The sequence below is a fragment of the Montipora foliosa genome, chromosome 6 (genome assembly GCF_036669935.1).
Source record: "Montipora foliosa isolate CH-2021 chromosome 6, ASM3666993v2, whole genome shotgun sequence".
Taxonomy (NCBI): Eukaryota; Metazoa; Cnidaria; class Anthozoa; order Scleractinia; family Acroporidae; genus Montipora; species Montipora foliosa.
The window spans coordinates 9,974,895-9,995,125 of NC_090874.1; the positions used below are offsets into that span (position 1 = coordinate 9,974,895).

General features: G+C 39.6%; 2 protein-coding genes across 3 annotated transcripts in view; one reads left to right on the plus strand and one right to left on the minus strand.

The window, feature by feature from the left end:
- Nucleotides 1-20,231, plus strand: part of LOC138006623 (uncharacterized) — an 80,392-nt gene that overhangs the window by 11,645 nt on the left and 48,516 nt on the right. The window contains exons 2-8 of the mRNA XM_068853065.1: nt 1,016-1,084; nt 3,946-4,032; nt 4,467-4,517; nt 8,457-8,930; nt 10,584-10,709; nt 11,561-11,791; nt 12,398-12,568. Of these exons, the coding sequence (XP_068709166.1) occupies nt 3,969-4,032; nt 4,467-4,517; nt 8,457-8,930; nt 10,584-10,709; nt 11,561-11,791; nt 12,398-12,568 (1,117 nt within the window). The 5' untranslated portion in view covers nt 1,016-1,084; nt 3,946-3,968. The remainder of the gene's footprint in view (nt 1-1,015; nt 1,085-3,945; nt 4,033-4,466; nt 4,518-8,456; nt 8,931-10,583; nt 10,710-11,560; nt 11,792-12,397; nt 12,569-20,231) is intronic.
- LOC138006625 (uncharacterized) overlaps nt 14,365-20,231 on the minus strand; it is a 7,224-nt gene continuing 1,357 nt past the window's right edge. The window contains exons 4-12 of one of the 2 annotated variants that reach the window (XM_068853072.1): nt 19,770-20,027; nt 19,276-19,389; nt 18,496-18,898; nt 17,880-18,222; nt 17,342-17,424; nt 16,778-16,885; nt 16,404-16,597; nt 16,084-16,152; nt 14,365-15,788 (exon numbers count right to left, since the gene is read on the minus strand). In XM_068853072.1, the coding sequence (XP_068709173.1) occupies nt 15,401-15,788; nt 16,084-16,152; nt 16,404-16,597; nt 16,778-16,885; nt 17,342-17,424; nt 17,880-18,222; nt 18,496-18,898; nt 19,276-19,389; nt 19,770-20,027 (1,960 nt within the window). In that variant the 3' untranslated portion in view covers nt 14,365-15,400. Of the gene's footprint in view, nt 15,789-16,083; nt 16,153-16,403; nt 16,598-16,777; nt 16,886-17,341; nt 17,425-17,879; nt 18,899-19,275; nt 19,390-19,769; nt 20,028-20,231 lie in introns of both variants that reach the window. The other variant, XM_068853071.1, reaches the window with a different exon arrangement.

Genomic DNA, 20,231 nt, shown 5'->3' on the forward strand with positions numbered 1-20,231 from the left:
CGAGTCACCTCCACTTCGGTGAATAGTTCTTCGGCAAGAAATAGTCTAAGATCAAAACTACTTTGGGTTTTGGGAAAACGTGAAATTTCCATTTGCCATTTGTCTCTCTAAGATCAACCTTTGAGCTATTGTAGTTATATTTTTAGTAGATTATACCGCATAAGCAAAGAAGTATAGAGTACGTGCTTTCACTCACGTGATCATTAACCTGGTTTTTTTCACCGAAGCAAAGGAAAACGTTTGCATGATAATAGAGCTCAATTCCCAGAGGATTAGTTGGGTACACCAAGATGGCCGCCGTGACGTCACATGAAAACACTTACATTTTACGCAATTTCTGAATTTTAAATGACTTTTACGTTCTGCTTGTTAAGTATTTCAGTCTCGCCTGTTGTCATATTTGTCTACATTTCAATAAACTGTTTTTTTTTAATGCTAAAATTCCATAATCTTTGTTTCCGGAAAATTTCCAGGTCGGCGAGACGCAGAAAAAAAAAACGTTTTAATTTATCAAGATAATTCGTTCCGCTCTGTCACAAAAGAGCTTAATTTGCGTGTTGAGGAAATTACTTACCCCCAAGAGTCATTAATTTAACAAAGATATGCTTTGACAATAAATTAAGCTTTTGTGTTTTTATCTGGTTAGCTCTGTGAAAAAAAGAAAAAAAAAAAAAAAGAAAAAAGAGGAATACCCTGCAATCTGAACAGGCGCTGTTGACGCTAAAATTTACGAACTTCAAACTCAGTGAAATTTTTATGCACCAATATCGACTTCAAATGTTGATTTCTGGAGCTTAAGCTTCATATTTCATATTCATAGTTTAGGCAGTCCTGATAAGTAATTAGTTTACCCTTGGTCGCAAAATTAAAAACGTACGCTGATCAAATAATGGTCGGTCAATATAGAGTTTATCATTGTTAACCCCGATAATCGTGATGCACTGCATGGGATATTCATATTCAACATGACATAATGCTCAGGCTATTAAAAATAATTAATTTCTCTGCTTTGAAGCAAACTCCACGCAAATATCACAGCTATTAACGAAGAAACCAACAAGTTATGAAATCCTCCATGGATCAGGTAAGATAATTTATTTTATGCCTTATAATTGTGGTTTTGAGACAGCCCTTCCATATACCGACGGAGGAAAGCCAATCGATATACAAATGGACAAACAAAATCATATCTTTCTTGAATAGTTTTTAAATTTATTATTTTCACTCTAAGCCATTATTTTTGTAATTTTATGTTATAATTTTATGATTATAAATAAAGCTCACTAACTCGTTTTATTCAATTCGTTCAATACACTTGCCACCGTTTCTACAAGTATAACGAATTTTGCAATTGGCGTTTTTCTTTTCCTTTCACAAAAATGAAAAAAGCAGCTAGCCGGATCATTTCGTTATCTGAACGATTATCTCAAAGGTCATGACCATTATATTTTCTTCCGATCTTGATCTTATGAGCTGGAAGGATCTATAAAATGCAGTGCAGTGTTTTCGTGCATATCCCGAGATAATAAAGCACAAATCGGCAAAGAACAAAAATTAGTCAATTTTTTGCTTGTCTCAGTTTGGGATTTTGAGATATTTGAGGAAAGAACTAAAGCAACTTGTAGGGTTTGTTGGCCCAGAACCAACAAGGAATAAATAGCACTCAGTCACGATTATTCCATGTCGTTCATGTTGTAATGACAAAAACGAAAGAAACTGCGAATGAACGGTTCGCGTCCTAAAATCCCTCGTGCTAAAATGCTATGCCCACGTCCTTAAATCCGTTTTTTCACGTTTTTTGAAAAGTACACTCTTTCTTTTAAAAATTTATTTGTATAAAATCATTCAAGGTGAGATAAATTAATCAATATGTTTAGAACATACCAAGAACTGAACATAACCAAGCTGATCGTCTATTTTCTTGCTAATAATCTTTTGCCGTTTGTTTTTCAGTTGGTTTTTGTGAGTAGTATAAATCAAGGTAAAAGAAGAGTAAACTGTAGTCTAACAGGACAAGAAACTCAAATACTTATCATGGACCTTTTTCTTTAACATCATGATTAAAAATCTGTTTTTTTATTGCACGATACGGCTGAAGAACAACTCAAGTTTGTTTTCAAACTTAGTATACCATCGCAATTTTAAGAACATGTTACGAACGTTTTCAGCTTGGCTAACGAACGTTACAGCTTGGCTAACGCATGTTACGAGCGTTTTCAGCTTGGCTAATAATAATAATAATAATAATAATAATAATAATAATAATAATAATAATAATATTTTATATCTTTTATTGTTATTTTAGGTTTTGGTTATTTTAGGTTTTTGTTCTCCCGTTCAAGGCCCCTGGGTTACGTTTGTCGCCCCAGGTTTGGCTTGCTTTTTGTATGGCATCCATAAGTATATACTGTCATAATAATAATAATAATAATAGTAATAATAATAATAATAATAATAATAATAATAATAATAATAATAATAATAATAATAATAATAATAAAATCGTTTACATTCAGCCCCAAAATTAAAGTGAAGTTGAAGCATTAGCGTCGACGAGGCTGGTAGGGCATCATTTGAAAATGTATAGAACTTCGAGTTATCTTAATCATTTCCTGATTATTCCGAGTGGAAAAAAAGACTTGTTGTACTAAAAATGCCGGAAACACCAACAAACAAAAGCCTTAATCATTATCTAATTGCTGACGCTGGTTCATCAACTAGGTTTCTCTCTCTCGTAACTCTTTGTATGTTGTAGGATCTTAGTTTTGCTTTCCTTTAAAATTTCGCTTTTATTTTTGGACGGGACGGATCAGTCAACGTAGAAGTATCACGTAGTTTTCACTATAGATTCCTCTCGCGAACACCGTTAAAGCTTACAGGGCTTTTTCATACAGTGTAGTTAATTCCTGAACAGCTGTTAGTCATGAACATGAAGAGAGAGTTGGAAGAGAATCTTAATTACATTTTACGGTTCTGGAAAATGTCGTCGTTGTCCTAACAGCATGGAATTTTAAGATCAACGATGGCGATGTTCACGAAAATGTCACTTGCACCATCGATAGTCTTTCTCGATTTTTTCACCTCGTTTACTTTGTTCAATGTTAGCAAATTATACTCGAAATAAATTGGTAAGGCGGTTTCAGAATGAAAGATTCTCTGTTGCCTGCTCATGGTTGTGACAAAAATCTAAAATTTGGTGATTTCACGACAGGTGGCTCAGTTGGTTGAGCACTGTACTACAGTGGCCCTTAAGGGTCTTGCTGGTGTTGTTATTTTCTGCAAGTCGAGAATTTCCTATATCGACTTTTAACTCGAGATCCCGACTTATAATCCTACTGCATTATAAAGCGAGATCTCGTCTTACAGTGCGAGATATCCTCTTACAATGTGAAATCTCGCCTTATAATGCGAGATCTCGACTTACAATGCGAGATACCGATTTATAAAGCGTGATCTTGACTTAGAGTTATGGTTATAAGTCGAGATCTCGCGTTGTAAGTCGATATCTCGAGTTATAAGTCGAGATAGGAAATTCTCGACTTGCAGAAAATAACAACACCAGTAGGGTGTAGAGACGTAGTCTCCGGTGTTATGGTCTGTCAGGGCGGGGCATCTTTCACTTCCAAAAATTAATGGTAAACTGCGTAACAAGCAGTAAATAGAAAGGAAAGGAACTTTGTTTAAGTTTCTAATCTTTGCCTTTTAGAACAAACAATCCGAAAGGTGAAAACAAAACCCATAAAATCGTCATAATGTCAAGCAAGGTGGCGAATTCGTGATTGTCGATCGGTACTCACGGGAAATGGAAGAAAGTGGAGCTCCTGTTGGCTGCTGCTGTCACAACTCAGTATCTACCTACACAGTTATATGTATTAAATAACCAATAATAATAAGATAAGAATATCGTCTGATTGTGATGTTAATTCTTCCTCTGTTTCTATAAAGGAGATTTGTAAACCTTAAAAGAGATGGTACAACAACAAACGTTCCGGTTTGGGCTTATTTGCATCGTTGCATTTGTCACAACGAAAGGTGAGCGACTTCAGCTGTTAGAAACTTTCTTGTTTTGAAGGCGTAACACTGCATTATAGGGCTAAGGTTGTAGATGCAAGATGCTGGTTGTCCTACAACCTTGTTCCCAGGGTCTGGAGACCCTGGAAACGAGGCTGGTTGTCCTATAGCTTCGCTTGTCTGTCAACAGAATGCAGGCTAACTCGAATTTTTCAGGACAAAGTAGAAAAACAACATTTCGAGTCCTCTAAATTAATTCCAGTCTTTTTAGTGGGGCGAACCCACTAAACTAATGTGAAAAACTTCTAATTAAACACGTGCGTTTTCTGGAAAAAATGTAATGGCCAAAAACTCCTCTTATAGAAGCTTAGTCCTTGTTTGAAATAGCAAATAACCGAGAATGATACATATTTTAAGAAAGTATGTTGAACAAATTTCTTCTGTTTTATTTTCAGCTCAAACGAACTCTTCGTTGGGTTCTTCAACTACTTTTAATTTTACATTTCGTAAGTATTAATAATAATACTGAATAATAATACTGAATAATAATAATAATAATAATAATAATAATAATAATAATAATGACAAGACTGTTGGCGAAAGTCCCAAGACTGTTGGCGAAATAATGAGTCAAAACACAGTCCTCCCTGTGGAAAACCCTTTCGGATATCTATGGGTTGCTAATTGCGCATTATACTCGGCTGTCATAGCGTTTCTGCTCATTAAGGGTTGGAGAAAAGAACATAACATGCGGACTGACAGTGGAAAAAGGCATAGTGACAAATATAAGAGAGAATTTGAAAAGAAAGTGACGGAGCTGAGAAAAAGAATATCGATTGCAAAAGCTGAGTTAGAATCAGGGAAAACAGAAAGATCACCAAGAAAGGAAGAAAAAACAGGACTATTTTGATGGAAGAATGTAAAAAGATCTCTTCTTCTGAACTGATTAATTATATGGAAAAGAAAAAGTCACAGTTACGTAAACTAAAAGCTGGATATACCAGAGGAAAAAAGCTTCTTGAAGCAAGATCGATTAACCGGCAGTTCAATCAAGATACAAGGAAAGTTTACGCACATTTCAGGGCGCTGTGCAGTGAAGACGAGGAGCGACCTAAATATCAGAGTACCACTAGCAATCGCTCTGGGTGTGATAGTGAAGAGAGATTTGAGAACATTGAGGATGCAAGCAATTTCTGGATAGAGTTATGGGAGACGAGAGGGACTGGGAACAAGGAAGCAGAATGGCTGAGTAAGATCAAGGAAGCAATTGCTAGGAAGGTTCCAGTGCCTTCGGAGGGGTCCTGGAGGTTAGAGTGCTCTGAAGCGGTCAAGTGTTTACTCAAGAAAAGAAACTGGAGCGCCCCAGGGCCTGACCGCCTTGTTAACTATTGGTGGAAGCGCATGCATGTGCTGCATGAGGGGATCACTAAAGCCTTCGTTGCCATCTCTGAAAGCACCGAGGAATATCCCACTTGGTTTTCTGAGGGAAAAACGCGACTCATCCCTAAACCAGGTGAATTCAGCAGCGAGAATCAGCGCCCAATAACGTGCCTAAATAACATCTACAAATGGTTCACGTCGTGCCTTCAGACACCAATGGACAATCATTTGAGAGAATTCGACCTGATGGAGAGTGGACAAAGGGGAGCCAGATTGGGCTGCAGTGGGACGTCAGACAATCTTATGATTGACAGAATGGTGACGTTAGATTGTCACAGAGGAAAACGAAACCTAAGCATGGCTTGGGTAGATGTAAAGAAGGCCTACGACTCGGTGGATCACAGCTGGCTGCTTGAAATTATGGAAGTTCACCGCTTTCCTTCCTGGCTTTGTAGAGTCATGAGATTCTTAGTTGCAAGCTGGAATACCAGGATTGTTACTACCACCAAACGTGGTCCCGAAACCTCTCGTTGTATTCGATTTAACAGAGGATTGCCGCAGGGAGACTCACTCTGTCCGCGCCTCTTTACGCTATGTTTAAATCCAATAGCCTGGTCACTGGAAGCTACTGAGGGATATAAGTTGTCTAAGCCTATAAGTGCCAAGGTATCCTATTTAATGTATATTGATGATCTGAAAGTTTTTGCGTCCTCTGAACCTAAGCTCAACAGAGTTTTAAAATCTACCAGTGCCGCCATGGAGGACATTGGACTAACATGGAATCCTAAGAAGTGCAATGTGATTCATGTGAGGAAAGGGGCTCAAGTGCATGATGCAGCAGGTGTGAGGTTAGGTCACGAGGGGGTCGTGGAAAGCTTGGACGCGAGTTCTACTTACAAGTTTCTAGGGGTGAGAGAGACTGTGATGCAGGATGAGAAGCTGGCATTGGAATGTGCGGCAAAGGTGTACCTGCAAAGGTTGTCATTAATTTGGAGTAGCCCCCTGTCTGATTCCAACCGTGTGACTGCAAGTAACCAGTTTGCTCTTCCAGTCCTCTCCTATTTGATGTGGACTCAGCATTGGCCTATTACAGAGCTTAGAGTGATCGACAGAGAGGCGAGAAAGATAATATGTGAGAACGGAGGGAAGCATCCGCTAAGTTCGACGGCTATGTTGTATCTACCCAGGGACAAGGGTGGGCGTGGCCTACGCGCAATTGAGCAAGAATACAAGCTAACAAAAATCAAATCTGCAATTAAGCTGTATGAGAATACAGATCCTACCATGAGGTTAGTTCAGAAGTTTGAAGAGAGGGCGAGTGAGAAGGGATTCACTTCGTTGGTTAAGGAGGCATGCAAGTACGCGGAGGAGCTGGACACGGGTTTGACTTTGAACTATCCGAAACCGTCATGCAGCCCGCGCCAAGCTCCGGATACAGAAAGTCTAGGGAAGAAAGTTAAGGGTTATTTGAGGAGGACTGTGACGGAGAAGTTACAGGAAGAGATTGAGAGCGAGCAGTGGCATGGTCGCTTTCTGTGTGCACGGTGGCACGACAAAGATCTGAGCATGGATGAGTGTTTTGCTTGGCTACGGGAGTGGCCCTCAGCACCCACCCACACGATTACCGGGGTACTGGAGCTTTACGAACAGCTCACCCCTACTAGAGTGTATACAAAGATCAAAACAGGAACTTCACAAGGAGAGATCACGTGTAGGTTGTGCGGAGGCGCTGCAGAAACTCTTGCGCATGTTCTTGCAGGATGTCCTGCTTTAGCACAGTCCAAGTACTTGGAGCGACACAACGCTGCACTTAAGGTGTTGTTCTTTGAGGTGTGTAAAGACCTGCAGCTAGTGGACTCAGTACCACCATGGTACTCGTTAGTGGGACCCAAACCAGTGTACGAATCTCCGGAAGCTCAAGCTTACTGGGATGTACCAGTGTATGCCGAACAAAGCTATGTCAAGGCCAACAGAGTGGACGTCAGATTTGTGGATCACAGGAGGAAACGAGTCTGGGCAGTTGAAATGAGTTGCCCCTGGTTAGACAACCGTGGGAAAAAGGAGAGGGAGAAGACGGAAAAGTATGCTCCACTGCGCTGGGAGTTAAGGAAGCAGTACCCTGGCTATGTCGTGGAACAGTGCAACGTAGTGATTGATGTGCTAGGCGGTTGGTCTAAAGATTTAGAGAAAACAATAAAGAAACTTGTGGGCGCTAGAGGAAGGGAGGTTCTCAGAAGGATGCAGAAAGCTATTATCTCAAGTTCGCTTAACATAGCGCGGGCCTTCAAGGCCATCGTCAAATAATCTTACGAACTTTAGAAATTATAGAGTGTTAGAAAATTTTAAGGATTTTTTTATTTATTTATTTATTTATTTTTAAATTTAAATTTAAATTAGAATTTTAGGATTTAGGATTTTAAGGATTATTATGATATATATATATATATATATATATATATATATATATATATATATATATATATATATATATATGTATATATATATATATAGTATTTTATTATTTTAAAATGCTCCTTTATATAGAGACTTATGTTCCGTAAGAGGACATAGGCTACGCTTTGCGCCCTATATACTTTTAACATTAGAGCATCCATACGTGTATACTGCAGATAATAATAATAATAATCATGATCATGATCATGATAATGATGATGATGATGATAATAATAATAACAAAGTGGATTAGTGTCTGATGAGCCATTGGCCAACTGACTACAGTATATGGCTTATTACATGGAGGAATGATTGTTTGACTCATTGACCATCTGAATAATTATTTGACCGATTGCCGTGAATTAAGGGTCCGTGCAATGACGAGAGCACTAAATGGTCAAGTTGTCCCTCTTGAATGATTGACTGAATGATCTGACCTGGATCAACCTATAAGTTTCAAAGTTGCTTCTTATGAAATGTCAGAATCATAAATCTGATCGTGACATTCATTGCTCATTTTCGAAAACGCTCTAAATTCCAACTGAGACTGACAAGTGATCAATGAGCAGTGCATTGACTGCCTTCATGCTTGTTCTCGTTTTCTACTTTAGCTTCGCATTGCACTGACATCAATGGAAACATTCGTCAAATTGGTGAAACGTGGAAAGAGGGTCTGTCAACGTGTTCTTGTTCAGGCCCAGCTCAGATTGCATGCATAATGGAACTTATACCTCCACCGATTCTACCCACTTTTATCTGCGTGGATAATCAGCGAAACACGAGAAAGCCAGGCGACGTTTGGTTGGCTGATCCGACAACGAATTGCACGTGTACATCAGGCAACCACGTATTATGTCAACTGCTAGCCGATCCCGTGTGTCTTGATGTCAGCGGAAAATTTAGAAAGAATTTTGAGACCTGGTTGAACAGCTCCTGTGTGGAATGCGCATGCGTAAATGGAAGCATAAACTGCACAAAGTACTTTGTTGAAATAAGGCATGGATTGTACAAGGTATCGGCGTCTCCCACATGCGAGCTGTGTGATATTCAAGTACAGACAGCATCGTTCTTAAGTGCCTGCAAAGGTGAGTGAAATGGTATCTTTCCGAGGCGCATAAGTGCTTACAGCAGTTTATACAATGCAATACTATACATACAATACATGTTTAATTGACCGCTCCCCCTACGCAACGACGGAACAGAACAACAACAACAACAACATTGTTTATTCGAGTTTTCTTCGTACGTACCGGTATCATATCACATCATATATTTTTATTCACACTCGGATTTTAGAGTAGTTTGGTGTAGCTAGTATCTCCAAACATTTACCCTCCCAACAATGATACCCCACAGAAGACAGACCACAACACCCGGGAACTACATGCCCTACTCTTAACGACTAAGTGTGTGGGTTCTTTTACGTCCCACACGATTATGAACATTGAAGGGTTGTGAGGCGGGACCTACGGTTTATCGTCCTTATCCGAGAAGACTAGAGAGTCTAACCATTTGCAGATGTTATTACAAAGGCGGCGCTTTCTTCTCAGTTATTTAAACACCCTGAGTGTTGGTCCTGCCGGAGTTAAACTCACGACCTCCCACCTGACAGCCCGGAGCTCAACCAACTGGGCCACCGATGCGCTGTCGATCGTATTAGAACTTCTTTCGCAAGTGATTGACAAAACTTTGGAGATTTTTGGCTGGCATTCGCGAAACAATCGAAATTGCTTACTTGGGTCTGTTCTCTCTTTACTTTGTTTATTCTATCCATTTTTCTTTTTCTCTTTTTTTCCTTAATTCTGTTTCATTATTGTAAGTGCCTCTGTGCTGGGTACAATAGACAGACAAGTCATGAATGCGAGTCGATATGAACTGTCTACATCTACATCTCATTCTAGCGCTGGAGCACTATTTGGGGACACTGTAAACTGAAATTAACAATTAACGGAAATCAAGTCAAATGTTGGTTTTTTCAGGAGAGGGGAAACCGGTGTACCCCGAGAAAACCTCTCGGTGCAGATTAGAAAACCAACAAACTTAATCCACATATGACTCCGAGTCTGGGAATCGAACCTGGGCCACATTGGTGGGAGGCGAGTGGTCTCATCACTGCGCTATCCCTGCACCGCGCCATCTAAATGTTCCAGCACTCGGCAAGTCCCTTTTGACTTATATTATGGCTGTTTCTGCTTAGGTGGCCTCCTACACCATAAACCGGCTTTTTAGAGACATCACGCCTGGACCCCATCTGCGTCAGACCAAGTTTTGCGCTAAAATTAACAGTAGACCCAATGTTGAAACCAATTTATTTTCCCGCAAAACTTGCTTTAAAAATAGACATTTTTCTGACGCTGATGGGGACAAACCTGATACCAGATTCTTGCTCTTGGTTAATTATTGGACTCTTGAGAGAACATTATGGACATGGTGGATCTTTGATGCATGGGTACTGCGATTTATAGTCCTTATCCGAGAGTCTTTGCACGTCTCTGTAAATCGTATGCTCGATTTCCGCCACTCTATCTCCGGATTCCGATCTTCGTTTCTCCCCGCTCTTCGTGGGAGGAGCACGGGGCTCCTTTCCCAAGACAACCACTAGTAATCGAGCCTACTGTGAATCAAAATAGTTTAAAAATGAACGGCTCTAATATTCGTTGAAAATGTCCTCGGACACTGATATTTACATGCGATGGCATTTATTTCAAACCGCCTCTGTCACTTTTGTTTCATTTTAGCATTTCTTGACAACAGAGCAAAGCTGACCAAATGTGCGTCACAGGGCTTTTATATCCGGGACTCTCACTTCTGTAATGGAATAGAAGAATGCCCGGATGGATCTGACGAGACAGATTGTGCAAATGGTAGGCGACTCCAGGCGAACAGCCTTTTAATTATGGTAAATTACGTTTACTGGGAAGAGGTATTTTCTGAACTCTTTACTTGCACAAATCCCATAATACACCTCTTTCATTCTCTAAAAGTTTGCATAATCATTGTTTAAATTTCTCCTGGGACATGATGATGTCCCAAGAGAAATCGAAAACAATACCTATGGAAATTGTTTCGGGATAAAAGAGGTATATTATGGGATTTGTGCAATTAGAGAATAGGTTCAAAACTGCATGTTTGTATGACAAACGTCTTGAGCTCCTCAACTAGATTATTTGCCAATAGAAATACCTTGAATCTCTGCTGGTTCAGGATAGGTTTTTCTTGGTATGACAGAAAGAATGTGTCAATATCAGTGGCGGACCAAGGAAAGAGCCGCAGCCGCCACCCCCTCCCCTCCATTTTAGACCAAAGCCATCTAGGCCGAGGCTTTGCAAAGCCTCGGCCTAGATGGCAAGTCTGATAGCCGTGGGCATGCGCCCACGGCAAGTCTGATAGCCCTTTTACTTACAACAAGTTCTGCATCCGCCTGCCATTTCTAAATTCTTACTTGTTGCATAAGACACATGTAAAGGATAGTAAATTGCCTTCGAGCTTCCTGGATTCATAACTGGAGCGACATAATTTATATTATGAGAAATTGTTAAGCGTAGGTTACGTTAGTCTCGCTTTATGGGCATCTGGCTCAAATTCACTCCGCACCTTAGAGACTTGAAGAAGTCGTTTTTGAGTCAACGACTTTAAAAGATAATGAGGGTTTTTCGTGTAGAGAAGAGCCCCCAGTTGATAAATGGTTTCGTTTCTTAATTAAATTTGACTTCAGTTACATGCAAAGATGAAGAAAATGGGATACTGGTCATAAAGAGCACAAAAGGATGGAAAGTTTCCAGGTGTCTCAGTTGTCACTGCATTGGGGGCCTGGTGAATTGCAAAAGAACTTTGACAGTCAATTTCCCTGCATACTTTTACGGTGCCTATCAACATAAGCAGATTTGCCAGCAGCCATCTTGCAAGGTCCTCGAGTTTATAATAAACAATAGGAAACGTTGTGAAGGTAAGAATTCGTAAACTACAGCGCGTAATCTTTCACAGATTTTTAAAGCGCAAAATGAAACAACTTGGTGAACTCTTCGTAGTAGACCCATGCCGAAATTTTCAAATCTCCAAGATTGTTAACGCCAGCGTTTATAATAACAATAACAATAACAATAACAATAAACTTTAATAATTGTCAAGGCAGGTGAAAATGTAAATTTATACTTGCGCGTTATAAATAAATAAATTATTAAAGTAAATTAATAAAGTCAGTCAGTGCCGAGGCACTAATCGAGGACACTGAACAGAGAAAGCTAATAAATTTAACTCAAATCGAATCAAACATTGGATTTAGAGGAGCGGGGAAAACCGGAGTACCTTTAGGAGCAAAGTAGAGAGTGGTCTCACCACTGCGCCATCACTGCTCCCTATTCGTTGTTTGATGCAACTATGAACTAACCATCAACTTCTGTAAGGACTATCATTCATTAAACTGCGATAAAGAAGACTGCATGCAGTTATTTCGATCCAAATAATATGAGGTAACCACCAAATGTGATTCATCGAATGACCTGTTGTCAGTATACAACAGCGCGAGTAAACTCTATGGTTATTTCACCTTCAGGTGCTGAATTGATAAAAGATCGAGGGATCATATTTGAAGGACAGACTTGGAAATATCAAGGATGCGATTTTTACTTTCCGGGGACTCGTTCACGGCACAGTTGCCCAGTAATGACAAGACCCGTATGTAATGTCTACAACGGATATATCTGCTGCGCTTCTCATTGCCCAGGTATGCTGTTCATTAAAGGCCCGGTTTCACCCACATGCTTTGCGGGCGTTTATTATTGTTTTGAAATGCCAAGGCCGTTTGTGATTGGCTGTTACCAGGTCGTGGGGTTTCCCTGAATTTCTCGTGTCGCGGCAATTTACTGTGGAAGCGGCAAGTTATTGTCAAATATCGCGTTAGGTTTTCGAAGTCAAAATCTTCGTTTAGTCGGTTATGGCGAGCTATCAGGAATACCAAAGTGTTAATTTTTATGGCTCAGGAATTGCAGACGTGAACGAGGACGATGAAGGAAAAATAGACATCACTACCGAGGTGAGATATTTCGATTTTTCAATGCGAAACACGCGCGCCAGTAATTTTACATTTCGCTAAAACTAGCTCCTGTTAATATGTATTCGATCCATTTCAGGAACCAGGAAACGCAGAAAATACAAGGATAACCTGTTCATGTTCAGGGAAATGCGCAAAAAAGCGGGGAAGAGGATTATGTCCTTGCAAAGAATCAAACCTTCATTGTGCAGAAGCTTGCAAATGCAACAGATCGAAGTGTACGAATCAGGTAATGATAAATCTATACACGATCAAAACCAGTAATTCTTTAAGAGACTTCTGCGAAATATCGCTCATGTTATTCACTATACAGTTGGCAGCGACCGTGGTCACTCAAAGAAGACAGGACAATGTCATTACGGATGGCGCCGATCGCTTCGAGGCAGACGTCGAGCAATCTTCTACAGCGATTCAGGTAAACCTTCATTAAAAAATTGTTTCTTTTCCTTCTTTGATCATGGTTTAGTTTGGATGGATTGTTCATGACCATGATGGACTGTAGCCCCTTTTATCTGAAGCTTAATAGACCAAATCGGCTAACTCAATGTTGTACCCAATTCAAATCTCCCGGGACTAAGATTCTTTGTGTATTGTATTTGCATGATAATGTAGCATTCATATTTAAATGATATGGAAATACCTGGAACAAAAAGTTTTATTCTCAAAGGGTTTGAATTGGGTACAACATTGAGTTAGCCGATTAGGTCTATTCTACAATCCCAGTTGCACTATACACAACCAGAATACTTGGAGTTTATATCAGACATGTGTTTTACGTAAACATGGCGCGTCTGTCTTGCAACTCTTTAGTGTGGAGTGATTCTGAATTCAAAGTAATTTGCTCCCAGAGAAAATATAAACTTATGTTACATTGGCAATAATTACAAAAATAGTAGTTATAAAAGAAAGCTCAGAGGTTCACACATTTTCATAGTCCTTGTTTAATTTATTTTCAATCTATATGCTTATAGGAATTCATTCAAGGACTGGATGAGTCTGCCAAGGATAGCCTGCTGGTTAGATTATTGAGTATGGGCAGAGGCAGTTTAGATTTTGCTAAACAACTGGTTGCGGAGAACTTACCTGAGGAACCTTCACCCCCGAGTGACCTTCCATGGTGTCAATGTCGTGTCTGCGTTCCCATGGAAACTGAACAGGAAAATGTTTGCTGTAAGAAGCGACAATGTATCACTTCTTACAGAACATTCAACAATATTTGTCTCGACAGAGATATTCTTGAGGTGTGCATCAAAGCACGGTGTGACATTAGGGCAGATGAGTTCAATTTCTCAATGGAAAGTTTTCGCAAAGCAGCTTATCGCCAGTTTGCTCTATGGAAGTATGGCAAGTTGGGTAGGGGAAACAGGCGTGTCCTACCTGCCTGTGTAGTAAGGTTGATTCGGCAGGCTTACCCTTCTGCTGATGGCAGATACATGGGATTTAGAAACAACTAAGCCACAAAAAACTGTTAATCAGTCATATCCAACTAACCTTTAGGGAGCTGGTCAAAACTGATTTACACAGACAGGACCCACCACTCCACTGAAAGACTTAGTGTCACTTCTAAACCCCCCCCCCCTCCCCCCCCCCCCCCCCTTTTCTGCCCCCTTTCCTTCGTGAACTGTTTTTGTGCAGTTTGCCTGAATAATATGTAAACTTCATATGCACACAAACAATGAAGGTCCCCTGTCAAATTTTCAAGCTAATAACATGTACTCCATCGGGCTCAAAAGATTGGTTGTGTAAAGCTTCCCCACTTAGTCTAGGTGGGTCCTCCTCGAGTTCACTTGTTTTGACCAGTTCCCTTAGTTTCAATTTGCTCAACATCTGTAATTATTATTTTTTGGCAGTGGCTTGGATAAACTACTACCCTTTACATACTAAATATTTTCACGTCGGCTTAGAACTTGTAATATGGTTCTTGCCTGGCCTGAGTGTTAATAAAATGAAAAATATAAACATTGTATCAACAGGTTTGCTACTCATCAGTAGCTGAAAAATTCCCTGAATGTTCCCTGACTTCTTGGCAATTTTCACCGACCTGAAATTAGCTAGCTGAATAATAAAAAAAAACTCGAAACTGCTCAAACCTGATCAAAACTGCTATTCCTGCAAATGTCATTCAAATTGATCAGTTTTAATAATGCTTTTCTGCCAGAAAATGTAATCCCCTCACTTTTCACTGACTATTACAAACTTCTAAGATCTTCCCTGAACTTGATTTTTTTTTTATTTTTGTCTGTTTTTCCCTGACATTTCCATGACCATGGCAACCCTGGTATATAATAAACAGAAAGAACATAAAGCTGACAATTGGAGATTAACTTTATTCACGTCATTTCACATACTTTGCCAAAAAAATTATAATTTTGGAGAATGAGTCAAGTGCAAACCTAGAGGCCACTTGGCTAGAGTTGAATTTAGCTTAAAAATAATATTTTAAGTGGTTTTGTTAAAAAAATAGCAATGATGTGTAAATTATAAGCCCATTCGCTTGGTGTGGGTTTATATAGGCATTAGTTGTTGTATGTCAGTTTTCAAATGGATTTTTTTATCGAAGCGAGAGGGTCCCTTCAGTAATTCCTCTGTAGGTGGGGGTTCCTTCATTCCAATGGTGGGAGCAATTTGTTTTGGATCAAAGCTGTTTCTATCTGACGGCAAAGTGAAACTTCCCTCGTATACAGATCGCCTATGCAACATTTTGCACACAAGGAATGGAAAATAGCTGTATTGCTTCTCCTCCTTGACAACCTCTGCGTGGAATTTCTGGGACCTCTTAGAATACTTCCGATGGCCTTGCTGTTTCCCTTCTTTAGTAAGCTTTGGCTTGCGGTTCAGGTGCATATTGTGGTCAATGGCTGCAATCATCACCCGCATGATGAAGTATGGATACCTAGTTGTAAGTGATCAGATGATGCATCAAGTAATCAATTAAATCGGAATATATAAGCGGATTACACTATGACCCTAAAAGTGAAGTTATTACCATTTATTATGTAATTTTAGAAACTGCGATGGTTGATACTTTCATGTACATCAAGTCAAGTCATTGTCCCCATAATAGATTCTTTTTGGATAAAAAAAATGTCTTGTTCTTTCTGTATTAACTAGGAGGAGCGGCTTTAAGTTGAATCCAGCCAGTAAAGAGATGATCAAACACAAAATATATGAATGAATTCAGTACTTACTCAAATGCCATTCTTTTGGGGGCATACTTTGTCATCATGGCGTTGTATGATTCTAATACACTGGTGTGTCTGTAAAAAAAAAAAAAGATTCAATTTATCATTCAGTAAGATTTGTAGCAGGCAGCAGGATCAATAAATGTTGTGTTGAAAGCCTAACCAGACAGAGACGTCCTTGAAGCTGTTCTGTCAATTCATTGCCTGGCCCTAAATGAAACCACTGCATACCTGACAAGATTCTTAGACTGGTGGATTAATTATGCTCGATAATTTCAATCCCTCCACAAACCCATCTGTGAAAAAATACTTTACATAAGTATTACCTGAAATTCACATAGAAATGAAGTGAGCTCAGCCATTTCGGATCAAGAACAATCTTCCGAAGTGCGGCCATAGCTTTAGAATTCTTCTCAAGATACTTCTTAGCACTTTCATCACCTAGGGGATCATGCTTGCACTGTCCTGTAGCCCATGTATGCTCTCCACAGACATGATGCAGCACGCCAACCCACGTTTCCTATGCAATGAGTTACACAATAAAGGTACAAATGTAACTTGTACAATAATGTCAAATATGTTTGCTTCCATAATCATTTTTTTCAGAAATCTAAATTGTTTCTCCATCATTAACAATCTCTGCCTTCTGTATTTGAACTGGCAGTGAAAGTAATAGGCCAAGATAGGCACAGAGCATTACCTTTAGCTGTTCCTCACTTCCATTGCAATCTTGGCTGCAATACCAGAAGTGATTTACGATGCAATCGGTCCATTCCTGAAGGTCACTGCAGCCTTTTATTTTGGCAGCCTAATGTAACAAATAAAAGTTAGTTCAGTCGGCATTCGAGCCAAGAGACCAATAAGGACAGGGCTTATCCCAGTTTCTGTTGTATGAAGTGACTAGAAGTGTATCAACTCCCCCTTCCCCCCCCCCCCCCCCCCACCCCCATTGCATTCTTGTCTATTTGCCAGTACCCATTTATACACCTGGGTGGAGGGTGGCACTAGGAGAGTAAAGTGTCTTGCTCAAGAACACAACAGCCCCAGCAAGAGCTCAAACCTGGGTCGACCAATCCAGAGTCCTGCCCACTAACCATTTCGCCATCACCACCTCCCACAAGGAAAAAAAAAAGTGAAATGTATTTTTTCCTCTCTGAAAATACTGCTTATTAAACTTTGTATGACAATATGCATACTTAAATCCTATGCCCTGAAGTACAATAATTATTGGTCTAGAAGACTACCTTTAGTGTAGTTAACTCACCTGATGAAGGGCTTTGTTTAGTTTCTTGGCTTTGTGCCAAATGTCTAGTGAATGGAACAGCTCCATAAGTTGAGGAAATTTTTCTAGGTAGATTAACAATCACAGCATAAATTGAGGTTTGTGATATAACAAGCTGACATTTCAACAATTAACATACAACTGAAGTTAAGTAGACACAACTTGTAACTTCACCAAAAGGGAATCTATGAAGAAATCCATTACTTCAACATATGGTTAGAGAAGTGGCAGGTTCAATGGTTGAGAGTTTCCTGATGGCTACTAACAAGTAACCCTTGGTAGTATTAGCCAGACATAAATCAAATAGAACTAATGATATCAATGAATAATCAATATGTAATCCTCAGTTGATTAGAAATTGACTATTGCAGATGAACAGCGACAAATAGATGAATAATGGATGTCATCCAATAAGCCACAAAAAGCTTGGGCTTCGATTACTCATAGACAACGCAATGAAGTCATCGCTCATCTCACGTCAGGTCTTAGATACCATAATATTGCAGTTACATTTACATACCTTTCAAATCCCTCACAAGTTTGATGATGGATGGAGAAGCATCAGTTGTCAGCTCACCAAAGGGAAAGACAGTGGCCATTCTTTCTAACAACCTTCTCAGCGCCTCCTTTTCCATCGTAGTAGAATTGCCCCCTGTCTCTCTCTTGTCCACAACTTCGAAATCCACCACCACATTAGTGAAGTGCTCCATTATTGTATACACGCAATATCGAGCACTGTGGCCAGGGGAGTCGTTGCGACCATCGCCACACAGGCACACACCCTGAAAGTGTTTGAAGGCTTTTTTGACAAGCTCGTTTATCTTGCCCCACACCTCCTCAATGACTGGTGCAGCACAGTGTTTCTGGAACCGCATGAAAGTGTTTTTACTAATGATACTGAGGCCTAAGGCTTTGCAAAACAAACCAAACTTGTCATAGTTGTTACCTGACACAAGAATTGCAGCAGGTAACAAAGAATCATTCAGATACACAGGCTGGCCTTGTTTGTAACTTAACACCTCAGAGGACACCCACTTCTTGCTATGGCCATTGATACATCTTGAAGTTACTTCTACATTTGCACCAACTTTGTGGGTGCTGTGATTAAGTACAGCAAGACAAGCAAAGCCATTCACCTCAAAAGCACACTTGGAACCAGCCAATTCCAACAATTTTTCAACAGAGACAATGTGCCTACTCCTTTGATGGAGCATGGCAAAATCTCTTAGTTCTTCACCAATGCTTGTGAGGTCATTCAGAGAGCTCTGCAGTGCAGCAAGTATATTTTCCTTGTTGTCCTCCACCTTTTTCGATTGCTCTGCATGTAGCCCTGGTAATTCACTGCCTGAGCCTTGAAGGGTGGCACCCTCGAATACAATGCCCTGAGAACTACCAGCTTCAATACTGTGCTCCTGTACAAGCAAAGGTAAACTTTCTTGGATCACGTCAGAAGCATCCATATCTTGGATCATAGTCAGTGTCCGTTCATCATCTACACTTATATCCATATCTTCACAAAGGAGCTTTGTGTGATCATCACTGCAAAAAAAAAAAAAAAAAAAATCAAGGACAATAATTATTGTGCCTTCAAGTCTCTTCTTTTTTAACAGTGTTTGCTCCAAAAACAATACATGGATCTAAGTAGCAATCACCACAAAAAGTCTAATTCAAAGTAAAGTATCTGGAAAAACCCTCTCAGGATTTTAATAATGACTTGTTAAAATGGTATTCTTTATCATTTCTGAACGCTTGACATAAAAGTCTAATTTTCAAATGTTGTAAAAAAAAAACAGCCCTTTCATTAAATAGAAAATGAAAATACAAAGGCTTAGCGAAACAACAAATGTAAATTTTCCTAATACACCCAGTAATGCACATTGAACAGATCAGGTCATGAAAAAGACACATGTACTCACATCTGCGTTGCATCCATATCTTCATCACAATCAATAAATCCAACAAAGTCGCTATCATCTTCACTGTCTTCAGAGTCACTGATGCGTCTGAATTGCTCTATAACAGGGCACATCCTAAAAAAGAATATAACTGTAATAATAAAGAACTACATTTAACGAAAATAACAAGAAAGCCAAACTTGAGTCTGAAAAAGTCATGTGAAAACAAAAGTTATAGGACAGTGTAGCTTACATAGGAGCCTTACAACAATAAAAAGAGCAGTTGATGTACAAGGTTAGGTTTGATTAAAATTAATTAGGGCTTACAAAAATGCTTTCCTGTCATCCAAGACAAATTGATACTTCTGTGGGGCACACAGAGGCCCAGGTAAGTATTTGCTGATCCGGAAAGCCAAAAAAAGAAATAGCATGCAATTGCCTCATACAAACAGAATTTTAGAGCTGTTGGTCCAAAAGACAAGCTCTCATTCTATTTTTATTAAATCCTACAATACCTGTTTGTGAAATGGTGGTCTTCAGTAAAGAAACCATAAATGTCAGGGTCATCCGCTGACTTGTCTGAGCCGACTGACACTACATCATCATCATCATCATCAATATCGTCATTGTCATCTTCTTCTTCAGGCTCAAAGACTGAGAAAGGATTACCATCAAGTGCATTGAAAGAGCTGTTTGATGACAGCAATATACTGTTTTGAACAACTGGTAACACACTTCGGTTGACTGTGGTTACACCTGTTACATCAACATCCCTACAGAAAACACAACATTTGTCATTCACTGTTATCACAATTATATTGATATTGAAGATGGAACCAAACTTCCACATTTTTCCATGGTCTACACTCTTATAGACCATGCAATGACATCGTTAAATGTACAAAACTGAAGTGGAGCCAAAGGCAAGTGGTTACACTGCAAAGTTTTGAACACTTTATGGCATAATCTTGCGTATA